The sequence below is a fragment of the Ursus maritimus genome, unplaced genomic scaffold (assembly GCF_017311325.1).
Source record: "Ursus maritimus isolate PB19 unplaced genomic scaffold, ASM1731132v1 scaffold_11, whole genome shotgun sequence".
NCBI lineage: Eukaryota > Metazoa > Chordata > Mammalia > Carnivora > Ursidae > Ursus > Ursus maritimus.
This window is the reverse complement of record NW_024423453.1, coordinates 55882224-55897569: the sequence shown is the minus strand read 5'-3', so window position 1 is coordinate 55897569 and position 15346 is coordinate 55882224. Positions and strand designations below refer to the sequence as shown.

The following is a 15346-nucleotide window of genomic DNA, read 5'->3' as shown; positions in this document are numbered from 1 at the left end:
ACTATATAAGTCAAGGGTATTATTTGCATAAATTAATTCCAGCATCTATAATCCCTTGAAAATAAAATTAATATCCTGAGCAATGCCTTGGAAACAAGATAATCTAGTGAGGATTATTATGGTTAGTATGTTTTAATTATTCAGTAAGGTCCATTTCTTAAGTATTTTAGAAACGTTTTCAAGAATAAACATCTAAAGGTAAGATTTCTGGTGACTATTTTATTCACTAGATCATCCTATTAACTTGAATATATAATTCCCTAAGTATTTCCATTTCTAAAAATTCAAATGTCCAATGAGTGTTTATATGGAAAGCCTTTCATATAGTATACTACCATTATACATCCACACAAAGATTTTGCTAAATTTTCAAAATTACATAGAAGAAAAATATTTGAATATTAAGTATTTTTTTAGAAAGCAAGTGAAAAATCTCTTTAGTCTGGCCTCTTAAAATACTGAAACATTCTTTCAAAATTTAAGCAATGAATAATATTGACAGTTAAGTGATTCTCTTTTGGCAAATCAGGGTCATTTTAAACAAGTCATCTTCTGGCTTATGTATTCCAGAAATGTGTCATGTGCTGTATGTATAATTGTATTAATCTTCATTTACTTTGTTAAAAACTACTGTGTAGGTTTTTCAGATTTCTTTTTATCCACTGTTAGTACTTTTAAAAGCAGAAAGGAATGCATGTATATTGAATTGAAGTAAAATTTCAAAATAAGGTGACGTTTTGGTAATATTTAATTTTTTAAAATTTCAGTGTTTTTGAAGAAACTGACACAGATTTACAAGAGCTTCAGGCCTCTATGGAACAATTACTTAGAGAACAACCTGGAGAAGAATACAGTGAGGAGGAAGAATCAGTCTTAAAGAACAGTGACATAGAGCAGACTGCAAATGGGACAGATCTGGCAGATGAGGATGACAATCCCAGCAGTGAAAGTGCCCTAAATGAAGAATGGCACTCAGGTACATGGTCATGATCGTGGGACTTTTTTTTTTTTCAGTGTATACAAATATTTCAAGTAGAGTATATTTTTCTGATACCTGATATGAACAGTTTCCAAATTTAAATACTGAAGTATGCTTCTGTGTCTCTGACTTTTATTCATTCTTTTTCTTTTCACACAAATGCCCATATACATTTGTTCCATTTCTTTCCCATTAAATTTTGGAAATGCTTTTGAAGCAGTTTTATTGTTTTCTTATCTTTCTTGACTTATTTTTTTAGTACTAAAGATAACAGCCTAGTTTTCTTAGCACTTTATATTTTACAGAGAGCTTCCACATACAGTAGTTAGCCAGCAGGGTTAATGCTAAAAGCAGTTTTTAAAACCTCAACTTTTTTTAAACTGTTCTTTGTTCATAGTATTACCCCTAAGATGCATAGAAAATAGTGTATTTCGAGAACTATATTATGTTTATTTGGGAAGAAGAGCTAATGTGAAAAGGAACTTCAGTAACTTTGTCTTTTACTAGAATGTTTCCAAGTGTCTTGGACATGTACATGACGTAAAACATATATAGCATTTATAATACTTCCTAAATGTTTTACTAAAGTTTTATGATATGTTGCATAAGTCATCTGCCTCTTGCATGCTTTTTCATGTTTTGGCCCATGTTTAATGTCAGCTTTTTAAAAACAGTAGTTAGGGTTGGTTTGCTTCAGTGCAGAACATACGGGTATGCTTTTTTCATTTTTTACTCTGTTAGAATGTTTTTATTCTAATCAAGTTACCGTTTATGTCTATAAAAGAAAAGATTCCCAAAGTAACAGTCTTGTTAAGACATTTACATATACATTGATTTCCTACATAAAAGGGAATATTTGTAATGACAAAAACTTTATATTGAAAGTACAAGTAAGTCTTTCAGTGACATCACTCATCAAAAAGAATTTTAGTCTTTTAGGGTAAGAATTATTTTATTCATTCTTTTTTTTATTTTTTAAAGATTTTAGTCATTCTTCTTAGTCATAAAATATCTTCTTTTTATTTCTGCTTTTTAGATAACAGTGATGGTGAGATTACTAGTGAATGTGAATATGATAGTGTCTTTAACCATTTAGAGGAACTGAGACTTCACCTGGAGCAGGAAATAGGCTTTGAAAAATTCTTTGAGGTTTATGAGAAAATAAAAGTAAGTAAAATGTCAGTTAAAACATTTAACTTTGGGGCACCTGCCTGGTAGGTAGAGCATCCAGTTCTTGATCTCAGTGTCGTGAGTTCAAGCCCCACCCTGGATGTGGAGCCTACTTTAAAAAAAATTTTTTTTAAATTTTGAAATATGCTCTTTTTGAATTACTAGTGAAATGTCAGCAATTTTTATAGGTCAATAGATTTATTATAAGTAATAAAGTCTCTAGAGAAAGTTATTCATATATTAATTTATATTTGAAAATTTGGTATAGGCTATTCATGAAGATGAAGATGAAAATATTGAGATATGTTCAACAATAGTTCAGGATATTTTAGGAAATGAACATGAACATCTTTATGCCAAGATTCTTCATTTAGTCATGGCAGATGGAGCCTATCAAGAAGGTAAGATTTCCTCAGTCTATATTTTAAGTAAATGTGCAAAAAACAGGATGACAAATGTAAATGGCTGAGCTTTTATCACATGCGTTTTGGTGAAATCTATATTGGAATCATATCTTAGTACTTATGAGCAATTATAAAATTAACCATGTCATATACTTTTACTGATTCTATCATTTTTATTGACTTAAGTCCTTGAAGTTCATATTTTTACTTAATTTATAAGTAACATATGAATGAGATTTTTTAAAAAGACTCCTTATTGGACAGCTCTAGAAATTAGAATACTTTCTTATCCAGGATGTTGAAGTAAACTTTTAGACATAACATGCTTCAGCAATATGTACAATTTCTCCTGAGTAATACCAAATGTAATCTCTTCCATTCACAGTAAACGGAGTTCATTTATAGTGATTTGAATGTAAACCATTTTTATATTTGGAAAATACTTACCTATAGAATCACTTAAAATATATTAGAACTTTACTGAAAATTATTACTTAAAAATTGTGTTTCCCCTTAAATTTAGTCAAGAGCACTAAACATGGTACCAGAGCAGTGGTATGGTCTGACTCTGACAAGCTAGTAATGTGACATTAAGTGATCTATTTTAAGTTTCAGTTTCCACTGCTGTAAAAGGGTGATCACCATTTTAATGTACCATGAATTGTTTTTGGAGTACTTACTAAGTGCTTCTTGTAGCCTAGTACTTTATTACTATGGACGTTAAAAGATGTAGTCTGCTTACATGTTGAATTTGGAAGATGAGACATAGTATATGAAAATGTAGAACTATATATAAAAATGCATATTCTAAAATACTTTTCAGTGCAGTAGGAATTAGAGAAGGGAAGCTTAGATTGTGAAAACTAGAAAGAAATGTAGAGCCGTAACTTGTCAGAAAACAGTAAAAATCAACGTGTATTAGAGTTAACATTGGAAGCTTCTTATTGAAAATAGTCTTTGTTGTGTGGAAGTGTTGAATCACTGTATTGTGCACCTGAAACTAATATTACACTATATGTTAACTAACTGGAATTTAAATAAAAAAAGAAGACTACTGGTGATTAGATACCATGAAGTGTTTAAAGTACATAGAGGAAATCATAGAAGGTGTGTGAACTGAAAGAACTGACAGAGTGAAGGAGATGTTTTATAAAGTTCAGTCTCATAGTAGTATTCTGGATAACTTGGAGAGTACTAAGATTGCAAATAAGATCTGTTTTGAAGCTGTAGATGCCTTTGGGCACAAGATGGTGAATACCTAGATATAGTGTTCATACGAGTGGAGCATTAATATGCAGTTCAGGTATTTTAGAGCCAGGCTTTTAATAAAAACATTTGATGTTTTTACTCATGAAAAATTAAGTTTCCTAAAATCAAATTCAAGAATGTCTTTTATTTTGGGAGCAACTTTACTTAGTTAAGTTATAAACTTATTTATATTGACCATAAAGTTCAGCCAAAAAAAAATTTTTTTTCAAATTGGTAAGTAAAAGTTTTCTAAAAACTCTAATAGTTATTGTTAAGTCAGAACCAGAAAATCTCTGGACGCCTGGGTGGCTCAGTCGGTTAAGCATTTGCCTTCGGGTCAGGTCATGATCCCAGGGTCCTGGGATTGAGTCCCACATCGGGCATCTAGCTCAGCAAGGAGCCTTCTCCCTCTGCCTGCCACTCCCTCTGCTTGTGCTCGCTCGCTCGCTCTCTCTGATAAATAAATAAATAAAATCTAAAAAAAAAAAAACCTAGAAAATCTTCAGGTACAGTGGGTACCCTTACCTTATAGATTCAAAAACCACTGCATCTTCATTAGTATTCTTAACAAAATAACTGCCAAGAAAATATTAGGGTCATTAGCAACAAGTAATGGATTGAATATAAGCCAGTAATTAGTGCAACATATGTTCTTAATTATGATTTTCTTTAGCCTGCTTAATAATTAAGATCACAAATAGGCAAAACCAGAATAGTATTTCATATGTATGGTAGTGCTATCAAACCTATCAAAAGAAACTTAAAGGAGCTCCTTTCTTTTCTTTTTAATTTTTTTATTTGTTTAGAGTTGACACACAATGTTATACCAGTTTCAGGTGTACAACATAGCGACTTGAAAACTTTATACTTTATGCTGTGCTCACCACAAGTAGCTACTGTCTGTCACCATACAGTGCTATTACGGTATCATTAATTATATTCCTTATACTATGCCTTTTCTTCCCATGATTTGTTCATTCCATAACTGGAAGCCTGTATCACCCACTCCTCTTCACCCATTTTGCCTGTCCTCTCAACCCCCTCTCTGGCAACCATCAGTTTGTTCTCTGTAAGTCTGATTCTGCTTTTTGTTTCCTTATTCTTTTTTTTTTTTTTTTTTTTAGGTTCTACATATGAGTGAAATCATATGGTATTCCTCTTTCTCAGTCTGACTTACTTAGGAAAATACCTCTGGGTCCATTTATGTTGTCACAAAGGACACACTCTCATCCTTTTTTATGGCTATGTGATATTCCAGTGTGTGTGTGTATGTGTGTGTGTGTGCACACATCATATCCATTCATATGTTGATGGACACTTAAGTTGCTTCCATATCTCGGCTCTTGTTAATAATGCTGCTATAAACAGAAGGGTGCATATATCTTTTCGAATTCGTGTTTTCATTTTAAATACCCAGTAGTGGAATTGTTGGATCAAATGGTATTTCTATTTGTGATTTTTTGAGGAGCTTCCATTCCTGTTTTCCACAATGGTTGTACCAATTTACTTTTGTACCAACAGTGTGTGAGGTTCCTTTTTCTCCATATCCTCACCAACACTTGTTATTTCTTGTCTTTTTGATACTAGCCATTCAGACTTACGTAAGGTAATATCCCATTATCAATTTGCATTTCTCTGTTGATTAGTGATATTGAGCATCTTTTCATGTGCCTGTCAGCCATCTATATGTCGTCTTTGGTAAAATGTCTATTTATGTTCTCTGCCCATTTTTTAATCAGATTGTTTGGGTTTTTTTTTGGTGTTGGGTTGTATAAGTTGTTTATATATTTTGCGTATTAACCCCTTATCAGATATATCATTTGCAAATATCCTCTCCCATTCAATAAATTGCCTTTTCGTTTTGTTGATGGTGTCCTTTACTGTGCAAAAGCTTTTTATTTTGATGGAGATCCAATGGTTTGTTTTTGTTTCTGTTTCCCTTGTCTGAAAAGACTTATCTAGAAAAATGTTACTATGGCTGGTGTCAGAGAGATTACTGTGTTCTCTTCTAGGATTTTTATGGTTTCCAGGCTCACATTAGGGTCTTTCATTTATTTCTGTGTATGGTGTTAAGACATGGTCCAGTTTCATTCTTTTACATGTAGCTGTCCAATTTTCCCACCAGCATTTATTGAAGAGACTTTTTCCCCATTGTATATCCTTGCCTCCATTGTCATAGATTAATTGACCCTATAATTAAAGGTCTATTTCTGGGCTATTTTCTTCCATTGATTTATATGTCTATTTTTGTGCTAGTACCATATAGTTTGGATTACTACAGCTTTGTAGTATATCTTGAAATCTGAAATTATGATACCTTCAGCTTTGTTTTTCTTTCTTAAGATTGCTTTGGCTATTTGGGTTATTTTGTGGTTGCATACAAATTTCAATATTCTAGTTTTATGAAAAATGCTGTTGGTATTTTGATAGGATTGCACTGAATCTGTAGATTGCTTTGGGTAATACATTTTGGCAATATTAATTCTTCTAATCCATGAACGTGGAGTATCTTTCCATTTGTGTCATCTTCAGTTTCTTTCATCAGTGTTAACAGTTTTCAGAGTATAGGTCTTTCATGTCTTTGGTTTATTCCTAGGTATTTTATTCTTTTTGGTGCAATTGTAAATGCGGTTGTTTTCTTAAATTCTCTTTCTACAGCATTATTAGTGTATAGAAATGCAACTGATTTCTGGGTATTAATTTTGTATCCCAGGACTTTACTGAATTAGTTATTTTGTCTAGTAGTTTTTTGTTGGAGCCTTTGGGATTTTCTTTGTATACTGTCATGTCATCTGCAAATAGTGACAGTTTAACTTCTTTACCAATTTGGATGCCTCATTTCTTTTTATCATCCGATTGTTGTGGCTAGAACTTCGTGTTATGTTGAATAATAGTGGCAAGAGTGGATATAACTTGTCTTTTTCCTAATATTAAAGGAAAAGCTCTCAGTTTTTCACCACTGAGTATGACGTTGGCTATGGGGCTTTCATAAATGGTCTTTATTATGTTGAGGTATCTTCCCTCTAAACCTATTTTGTTGAGAGTTTTTATCATGAAGAGATGTTGAATTTTATAAAATGGTTTTTCTGCATCTATTGATGATCATGTGATTTTATCCTTTGTTTTGTTAATGTATTATGTATCAGATTAATTGATTTGTGAATATTGAACTGTCCTTGCATCCTTGGAAAAAATCCCACTTGATTGTGGTGAATGATCCTTTGAATGTAATGTTGAATGCAGTTGGTTGAGAATTTTTGCATGTTCATCAGGGATATTGGCCAGTAGTTTTTTGGTTTTGTGGTATTTTTGTCTAGTTTTGGTGTGAGGATAATGCTAGCCTCATAGAATGTATTTGGAAGCTTTCCTTCTATTTTTGAAATAGTTTGAGGAGAATAGGTATTAATTCTTTAAATGTTTAGTAGAATTCACCTGTTGCTCCATCTGTTCTTTTATTTTTTTGATTATCAATTCAATTTATTTACCAGTTATCTGTTCAGATTATCTGTTTGTTCCTTATTCAGTTTTGGAAGATTGTATGTTTCTAGAAGTATATCCATTTCTTCTAGTCCAATTTGTTTAGCATATAATTTTTTGTAGCATTCTTTTATAATCCTTTGTATTTCTGTGTTGTCAGTTGTTACTTCTCTCTCATTTAATTTTATTAACTTGGGTCCTTTCTCTCTTTTTTCTTGATGAGTCTGGCTAAGAGTTTACCAATTTTGTTTATCTTTTGAAAAAAACAGCTCTTGGTTTCATTGATTTTTTTTCTATTCTTTTAGTCTCTGTCTCATTTATTTCTGCTCTGAATTTTTTATCTTCCTTCCTTTTACTCAGCTTGGGCTTTGTTCTTTTTCTGGTTCCTTTAGGTATAAGGTTAGATTGTTTATTTAAGCTTTATCTTGTTTCTTGACATAGGCCTCTGTCATTTTATTTCCCTCTTAGAACTGCTTTTGCTGCGTCCCAGAGATTTTGGACCACTGTGTTTTCATTTTCATTTGTTTCCATGTATTTTTTGGTTTCTTCTTTGTTTCGTTAGCCCATTGGCTGTTTCATATCATGGTGTTTAGTCTCCATGTATTGTTTTTTCCAGTTTTTATCTGTGATTTATTTCTAGCTTTATACTGTTGTGGTTGGAAAAAAATGCATGGTATGATTTCAATTTTCTTAAATTTACTAAGGGTTGTTTTGTGGCCAAACATGATCTATTCTGGAGAATGTTCCATGTGCACTTGAAAAGAATGTGTATTCTGTTGTTTTGGAATGGAATGTTCTGTTTATCTCTTATGTCCATCTGGTTTAATGTGTCATTCAAAGATACTCTTTCCTTTTGATTTCCTGCCTGGATAATCTAGCCATTGGTGTAAGTGGAGTGTTAACGTCCCCTACTATTATTATATTACCATCAGTTTCTGTATGTCCATTAATATTTGCTTTATGTATTTAAGGTGCTCCAGTGTTGAGTGCATAGATGTTTACTATTGTTGTATCCTCTTATTGGATTGATCCCTTTATCATGATGTAATGCTCTTTTTCTCTCTTGTTGCAGTCTTTGTTTTTTTATTTTTTAGAATATTTTATTTATTTATTTATTTATTTATTTATTTATTTATTTATTTATTAGAGAGAGATAGCAAGAGAGAGCATGAGTGGGGAGGAAAGGGAGAAGCAGGCTCCCCGCTGAGCTGAGAGCCTGATGTGGGGCTCAGTCCCAGGACCCTGAGATCATGACCTGAGCAGAAGGCAGACATGTACCAACTGAGCCACTCAGGTGCCCCTGCAGTCTTTGTTTTAAATCTGTTTTGTCGGGGGCGCCTGGGTGGCTCAGTCGTTAAGCGTCTGCCTTCGGCTCAGGGCGTGATCCCGGCATTATGGGATCGAGCCCCGCATCAGGCTCCTCTGCCATGAGCCTGCTTCTTCCTCTCCCACTCCCCCTGCTTGTGTTCCCTCTCTCTCTGGCTGTCTCTATCTCTGTCAAATAAATAAATAAAATCTTTAAAAAATAAATAAATAAATAAAATCTATTTTGTCTAATATAAAGTATTTCTACCATGGCTTTTTTTTTTTTTTTTCTTTTTGGCTTCCTTTTGCTCAGTAAATGTTTTTCCATTCCTTTACTTTCAGTCTATATGTGTCTTTAGATATGAGGTGAATCTCGTGTAGGCAGCCTATAGATGGGTTGTGGGTTTTTTTTACACATCTCACCACCGTATGTCTTTTGATTGGGCCATTTAAGCCATTCACATTTAAAGTAATTAATTGATATGTATGTACTTACTGCCAATCTGTTGTTTTCTGGGTTTTTTTTTGTAATGTCTGTTCCCTTCTCTTGCTCTCTTTCTTTGTGATTGATGAATTTTTGTAGTATTATCTTTGGCTTTGTTTTCCTTTTTACTTTTTGTGTATCTATTACAAGTTTGGGGTTTGTGGTTACCATGAGGATCATATATAACATCCTAAGTATATAGCAGTCTATATTAATTTGATGGTAATTTAAGTTCAAACACATTCTTAAAAACTTCTTTTCTCCCTTCTCCACATTTAATGTACATGCTGTCATATTGTTTGTCCTTTTCATCATTTTCTTTTGTCTAATTATAGCTATTTCTTTTCAACTTAAAGAATTCCCTTTAACATTTTTTATAAGACTGGTTTAATAGTAATAAATTCCTTTATCTTTTTTTGTTTCAGAAACTCTATCTTTCCCTCAAATATGAAGGATAATTTGCCGGGTAGAATATTATTTTTTGTAGGCTTTTTCCTTTCAGCACTTTGTTTTTTTTATTTTTTTTATTTTTTAAGATTTTATTTATTTATTTGACAGAGCTAGAGACAGCCAGCGAGAGAGGGAACACAAGCAGGGGGAGTGGGAGAGGACGAAGCAGGCTCACAGTGGAGGAGCCTGATGTGGGGCTCGATCCCATCATGCCAGGATCACGCCCTGAGCTGAAGGCAGACGCCCAACCGCTGTGCCACCCAGGCGCCCCTCCTTTCAGCACTTTGAATACATTATGCTACTCTTTCTGGCTTGCAAAATTTCTGCTGGTAAATCAGCTGAGAGCTTTATTGGTTTTCCCTTGTAGGTTTTTTGTTTATCTTTTGCTGCCATTAAAAAGTCTTTCTTTCTTCATCCTTAACCTCTGACATTTTAATTATTATGTGTCCTGGTGTGGACCTCCTTGGAACTTCCCTGCTTCTTGGACCTGAAAGTCTATTTCCTTTCCCAGGTTAGGGAAGTTTTTAGCTATTATTTCCTCAAATAAGTTTTTTACCCCTTTCTCTCTTTCATCTTCTTCTGGGACCCCTATATACGAATGTTTGCTTGGTGTTATCTAAGAGATGCCTTAACCTATCCTCATTTAAAATTTTCTTTTCTCTTTTTGATGTTCAGCTTGGGTGCTTTCCATTTCCCTGTCTTCCAGATTACTGATATGTTCTTCTGCATCCACTGATCTACTGTTGATCCTTAAGGGAGCTCTTTTCCTTTAAAGAAGTATTAAAGAACCATTGCATCACTTTGGGGGGAAAAATGTCAGAACTTATATATCCAAATAAATAATAGTTTCTTTAAAGTAGAGATATAAATTTATCTAATGAAGATTCTCCATTACACAAAATATCTTGAAACTTCTGGAATTTCACTGACAGTTTCTTTTGATTGTCTTTCTTTGTATGAGTGTTTATTCCGGGCATATTTAGGTTTTTTTGGACAAAGTTTTAAAGTTTCTTGAAGCCAAGCTTAGTGAATGAAGTGGGAATCAAGATAAATTTGTTGTCTTTTAGTTTTTAGGTATCTCATCACGAAGTAATGAGCTTAATTTTTAGAGTGAATTTGTAAACTGATTCTGAATATTTTGAACAAGAATTCTGTTCTAGAATATCTGTCAAAATTACTTTAAAGATATGATTTGTATGCTAAAGTGATTTGAGGATTTGAAATGTTTAAAAAGTTGCTTAATTTTAGTGATATAAATTTTCATAAGTTTTATTTATATTCTATCTTGTCAAAAACTTTAACATTGCACTTAAAAATATATACAGTGCAAGGTAAAAATAAGTTTAAAAAATGATTGGGAAAGTCAGCATTTCAAGCAAATGAGCATAAGCAATGATTATTAAGCCAAGAATGAGGTGAGAATACAAATTTAATGTTCAAAGGGCCTCTACATTTTGCGAAAATAGGTCATAAATTTGGTGCTTATCTTTCTAGCAAAGCAGGAAACCTAATTAATTACATGAGTCACTGTTCTTGAGATAAAACACGTCACTCAAAAGACAGCTATTTTTGGTATTAAAACAAAGGAACAATTTTCCCATGGTTCTTAAAAGCAGGCAGAATCATACAGTGTTCCTCAAATTTTAATAACATGTGGATTTCTTTAAAAGGGGAAACTTTTATTAGACTTCAAGAATCAGGGGTGCCTGAGTGGCGCAGTCGTTAAGCATCTGCCTTCGGCTCAGGGCGTGATCCCAGCATTCTGGGATCGAGCCCCACATTAGGCTTCTCTGCTAGGAGCCTGCTTCTTCCTCTTCCACTCTCCCTGCTTGTGTTCCTTCTCTTGCTGGCTGTCTCTATCTCTGTCAAATAAATAAATCTTAAAAAAAAAAAAGCATCAGTCCATAGGCCTTAGCAAAAAAGTCAAGCCTTAGTCTTTCAAAATATCTGTCAATTGAGAATTACTACTGTAAAACAGATGTTTTTCCTCTAAATATTGAAATGTTATTTGTTTTCAAAATTAGTATATAAAATTTAAACATTATCTGGAACTTGAATATTTCTGATTTTATTGAGATCTTGAACCCTGGTTTTATAAAACAGTGCTATATAATGAACTAAAAATTATCTTTAGTAATTTTTACAATATTTGGATTTCATGGGCCTCTTTCTCATAATATGACCTAGTATAATTTGATGGCATGAAGCCAGAGAATGACTCCACTTAAGTTAATCTGTGTAGAATGCCAAACTAGTTGTATTCATAATCAGATTGTTTATCCTTCAGGCAGTTCTCGATAAGTATTGTTTCAATACTGCTTTTTGTAAGTAATCAGCAATGTGCTTGGGGTTCAACTTTGCTTGACGAATATTTGGAAAACCTTTATTTGGTATTGCTCCTTAAGCTGAGAACTGTAGCAGTTGACTGAGCCACAGAGTAGAATTGACATGTTTTTTGGATAGTTGAGTGGCTTCAAAAGGGCTATCTCTCCTACAAAGCACCAGAAATCAGGCTAGGCTTATACACTCCTCAAGAAGTGATACTGGGAGAGGGTTCAACGTGGTAGCATAGGAAGATCGGAAGTTCACCTCCTTCCACAGGCACAACAAATCCACAAGTACATAATGAATAATTCCTTCTGAAGGAGTCCTAGAAAGTGGATGAATGAAAACTCCACAACAAGGGATAGCACTGAGATGGATAGAAAAGGCATAGATACGATCTCACTACAGAAAAAAACCCACACCCCTGGTGCAGCACTCCATGGTCAAGAGGGATCTCAAAGGTATAGAACTTTTTTCCTGAGGAATGGTTGATTTGAGCTCCACATCAGACACCCCAGTCCTTAGATCCTGTAGAGGAGAGACAAGTCCCCAAAATACCTGCTTTTGGAAATCAACATTGATCTATAGAGAAAGGAAAACCTACACTTAAAGGTCTTGACTACAGACTCATTCAACCCAGAAACGAGCACGAAACACCAGATCAAAAACACATAAACCATAGGTGAAGGAGAATACTTACTAATCTTGGAGCAACTGCTGGATTCTTCCCAGTGACAGAGACTGGCAGCAGCCATTTTTACTACCTTGTTCTGCCATGCTGATCCTGGCACTGGCAGGAGCCATTATGGAATCTTTCCTGTAGATAGCTAATGCCAGGGCACATGCATCCTTCAGAACTCTGTACAACTCTGCATATTGGCTGGGCCTCACTGCTATCTGGGCCAGAGACAACCCCCTCCCACCATTGTAGCCACAGCAGTCAAGGTTCCACCAGAACAGGAGGATATATGCAGCCCACACAGATGATCTTTGGAGTACCTGGCTCTGGTGGCAAGGGGTGGGGGGGATTGTGTTGTGCTTCTGGGCTACACAGGACATCTCCTACATAAAGCCTTTCTTCAGATCAAGAAATGGACCTGAACCATGTAATACATAGAAACAGATACAAGAGTTAGGCCAAATAGGAGATGGAGGAATATGTCCCAACAAAAGTATAAGACAAAACTTCAGAAAAAGAACTGAAGAAAATGAAGATAGCAGTCTACCTGATAAAGAGTACAGCATAATAGACATAAAAATGCTGACTGAACTCAGGGAAAGAATGGATGAACACAATGAGAATTTCAAAAAAGAAAATAAAAGAAAGTAGCAATGAGAGAGGAAGAAAACATTAACAGAAATGAAAAACATACCAGAGAGAATAAATAGCAGATTAGATGATAGAACAGATCAGTGAACTGTAAGACAGGATATTCTAAATCACCCAAACTGAACAGCAGAAAGAAAAAGAAAATTAGGATAGTTAAAGGGACCTGTGCAACAACATCAAGCATATTAACAAGTGCATTATAGGAGACTCAGAAGGAGAAGAGAGAGAGAAAGGGTTAGAAAATTTATTTGAAGAAATAGTAGCTGGGATGCCCGTGTGGCTCAGTCAGTTAAGTGTCTGCCTTCAGCTCAGGTCCTGCGTTTGAGTTCCACATCAGGCTCCTTGCTCAGCAGGGAGCCTGCTTCTCCCTTTTCCAGCCATTCCCCCTGCTTATGTGTGCACTCTCTCTCTCTCTCTCTCTCTCTCTGACAAATAAATAAAATCTTTAAAAAAAAAAGAAAGAAAGAAAGAAAGAAAGAAAGAAAGAAAGAAAGAAAGAAAGAAAGAAAGACTAGCTGAAAACGTCCCTAGCTTGGGGAAAGGAAACACATCTATATCCAGGAAGCACAGGGGGTCCCAAACAAGATGATCTGAAAGAGAGCCACACTAAGACACATAATAATTAAAATGTCAAAAATTAAAGATAAAGAGAAAATCTGTAAAACAGCAAGAGAAAAACAGTTACATGTAAGGGAACCCTTGCAGACTGTCAGCTGATTTTTCAGCAGAAATTTTGCAGGCCAGAAGAGAGTTGCGTGATATATTCAAAGTGCTGAAAGGAACAAACTAACAACCAAGAATATTCTACCAGACAAGGTTAATATTCAGAATTGAAGGGGAGGTACATTTTCCCAGACAAGCAAAAGTTACAAGAATTCATCACTACTAAATCAGCTTTAAAAAGAAATATTAAAGGGTCTTTTTTAAGCAGAAAAGAAGGCAGGCCATAACTAGGAATAAGAAATTATATAAAAGAAAAAAATCACACCAGTAGAGGCAAACATATAGGACAGGTAGTGAATCAATGACTTACAGAGCTAGTATGAGGGTTATAGACAAAAGTAATAAAATCAACTAAATTTACAATAATTATGGGATACACCAAACAAAAAGATGTAAAATAAGTATGACATCAAAAACTTAAACATGATGTGGGAGGAGGAGTAAAAATGTAGTGCTTTTATAATGTGTTCAGAATTAAATACCCACCAATTTATTTTTTTAGTATTTTTTATTATATTATGTTAGTCACCATACAGTACATCCCTGGTTTTTGAAATACCCACCAATTTAAAATAGACTGGCATACACATAAATTGTTATATATGAACCTCACAGTAACCACAAATCGAAAACCTGTAATACATGCACAAAAAAATAAAGAGAAAGGAGACCAAATTTAACTCTAAAGAAAAATCATAAGAGAGCAAGAGAAGAAGAAAGGAACAGACAAGAACTATAGAAACAAGAAAACAATAAAATGGCAATAAATATATACCTGATATAATAGCTTTAAATGTAAGTAGACTAAATGCTTCACTCAAAAGACATAGGGTGGCTAAATGTATATTAAAAAAAAAAAAAAGAAAAAAAAGAAAGTCCCATCTGTATGCTGTCTACCAGAGACTCAATTCAAATCTTAAGACACAGACTGAAAGTGAAGGGGTAGAAAAAGATACTACATACATTTACTAAATAAATAAAAATCTTAAAAAAAAAAAAAAGAACATTCCATCCCAAAACAGAACATTCTTCTCAAGTGCACGTGAACATTCTCCAGAACAGATCATATGTTAGACCACAAAAAAAAAAAAAAAATTAAGAAGATTGAAATCATATCAAACATCTTTTTTTTTTTAAGATTTTATTTATTTATTTGACAGAGATAGAGACAGCCAGCAAGAAAGGGAACACAGGCAGGGGGAGTGGGAGAGGAAGAACCAGGCTCATAGCGGAGGAGCCTGATGTGGGGCTCAATCCCATAACGCTGGGATCACGCCCTGAGCCAAAGGCAGACGCTTAACCACTCTGCCACCCAGGCGTCCCCATATCAAACATCTTTACTGACCACAATGGTATGAAACTAGAAACCAACTACAAGAAGGAAACTAGGAAAAAACAAACATGTAGAGACTTCAACATGCTACTAAACCAATGGATCAAATGATAGAGGA

At 34.2% G+C, this 15346-nt stretch overlaps 1 protein-coding gene across 7 annotated transcripts in view; it reads left to right on the top strand.

The window, feature by feature from the left end:
- Positions 1-15346, top strand: part of NEK1 (NIMA related kinase 1) — a 230907-nt gene that overhangs the window by 206571 nt on the left and 8990 nt on the right. For all 7 annotated transcript variants that reach the window (XR_005833918.1, XR_005833919.1, XM_040626431.1 and 4 more), the window contains 3 exons: positions 768-976; positions 2016-2146; positions 2418-2550. Coding sequence is in view for 5 of the 7 variants with exons in the window: in XM_040626431.1 (XP_040482365.1) it covers positions 768-976; positions 2016-2146; positions 2418-2550 (473 nt within the window). In the remaining 2 variants the exon portion in view is untranslated. The remainder of the gene's footprint in view (positions 1-767; positions 977-2015; positions 2147-2417; positions 2551-15346) is intronic.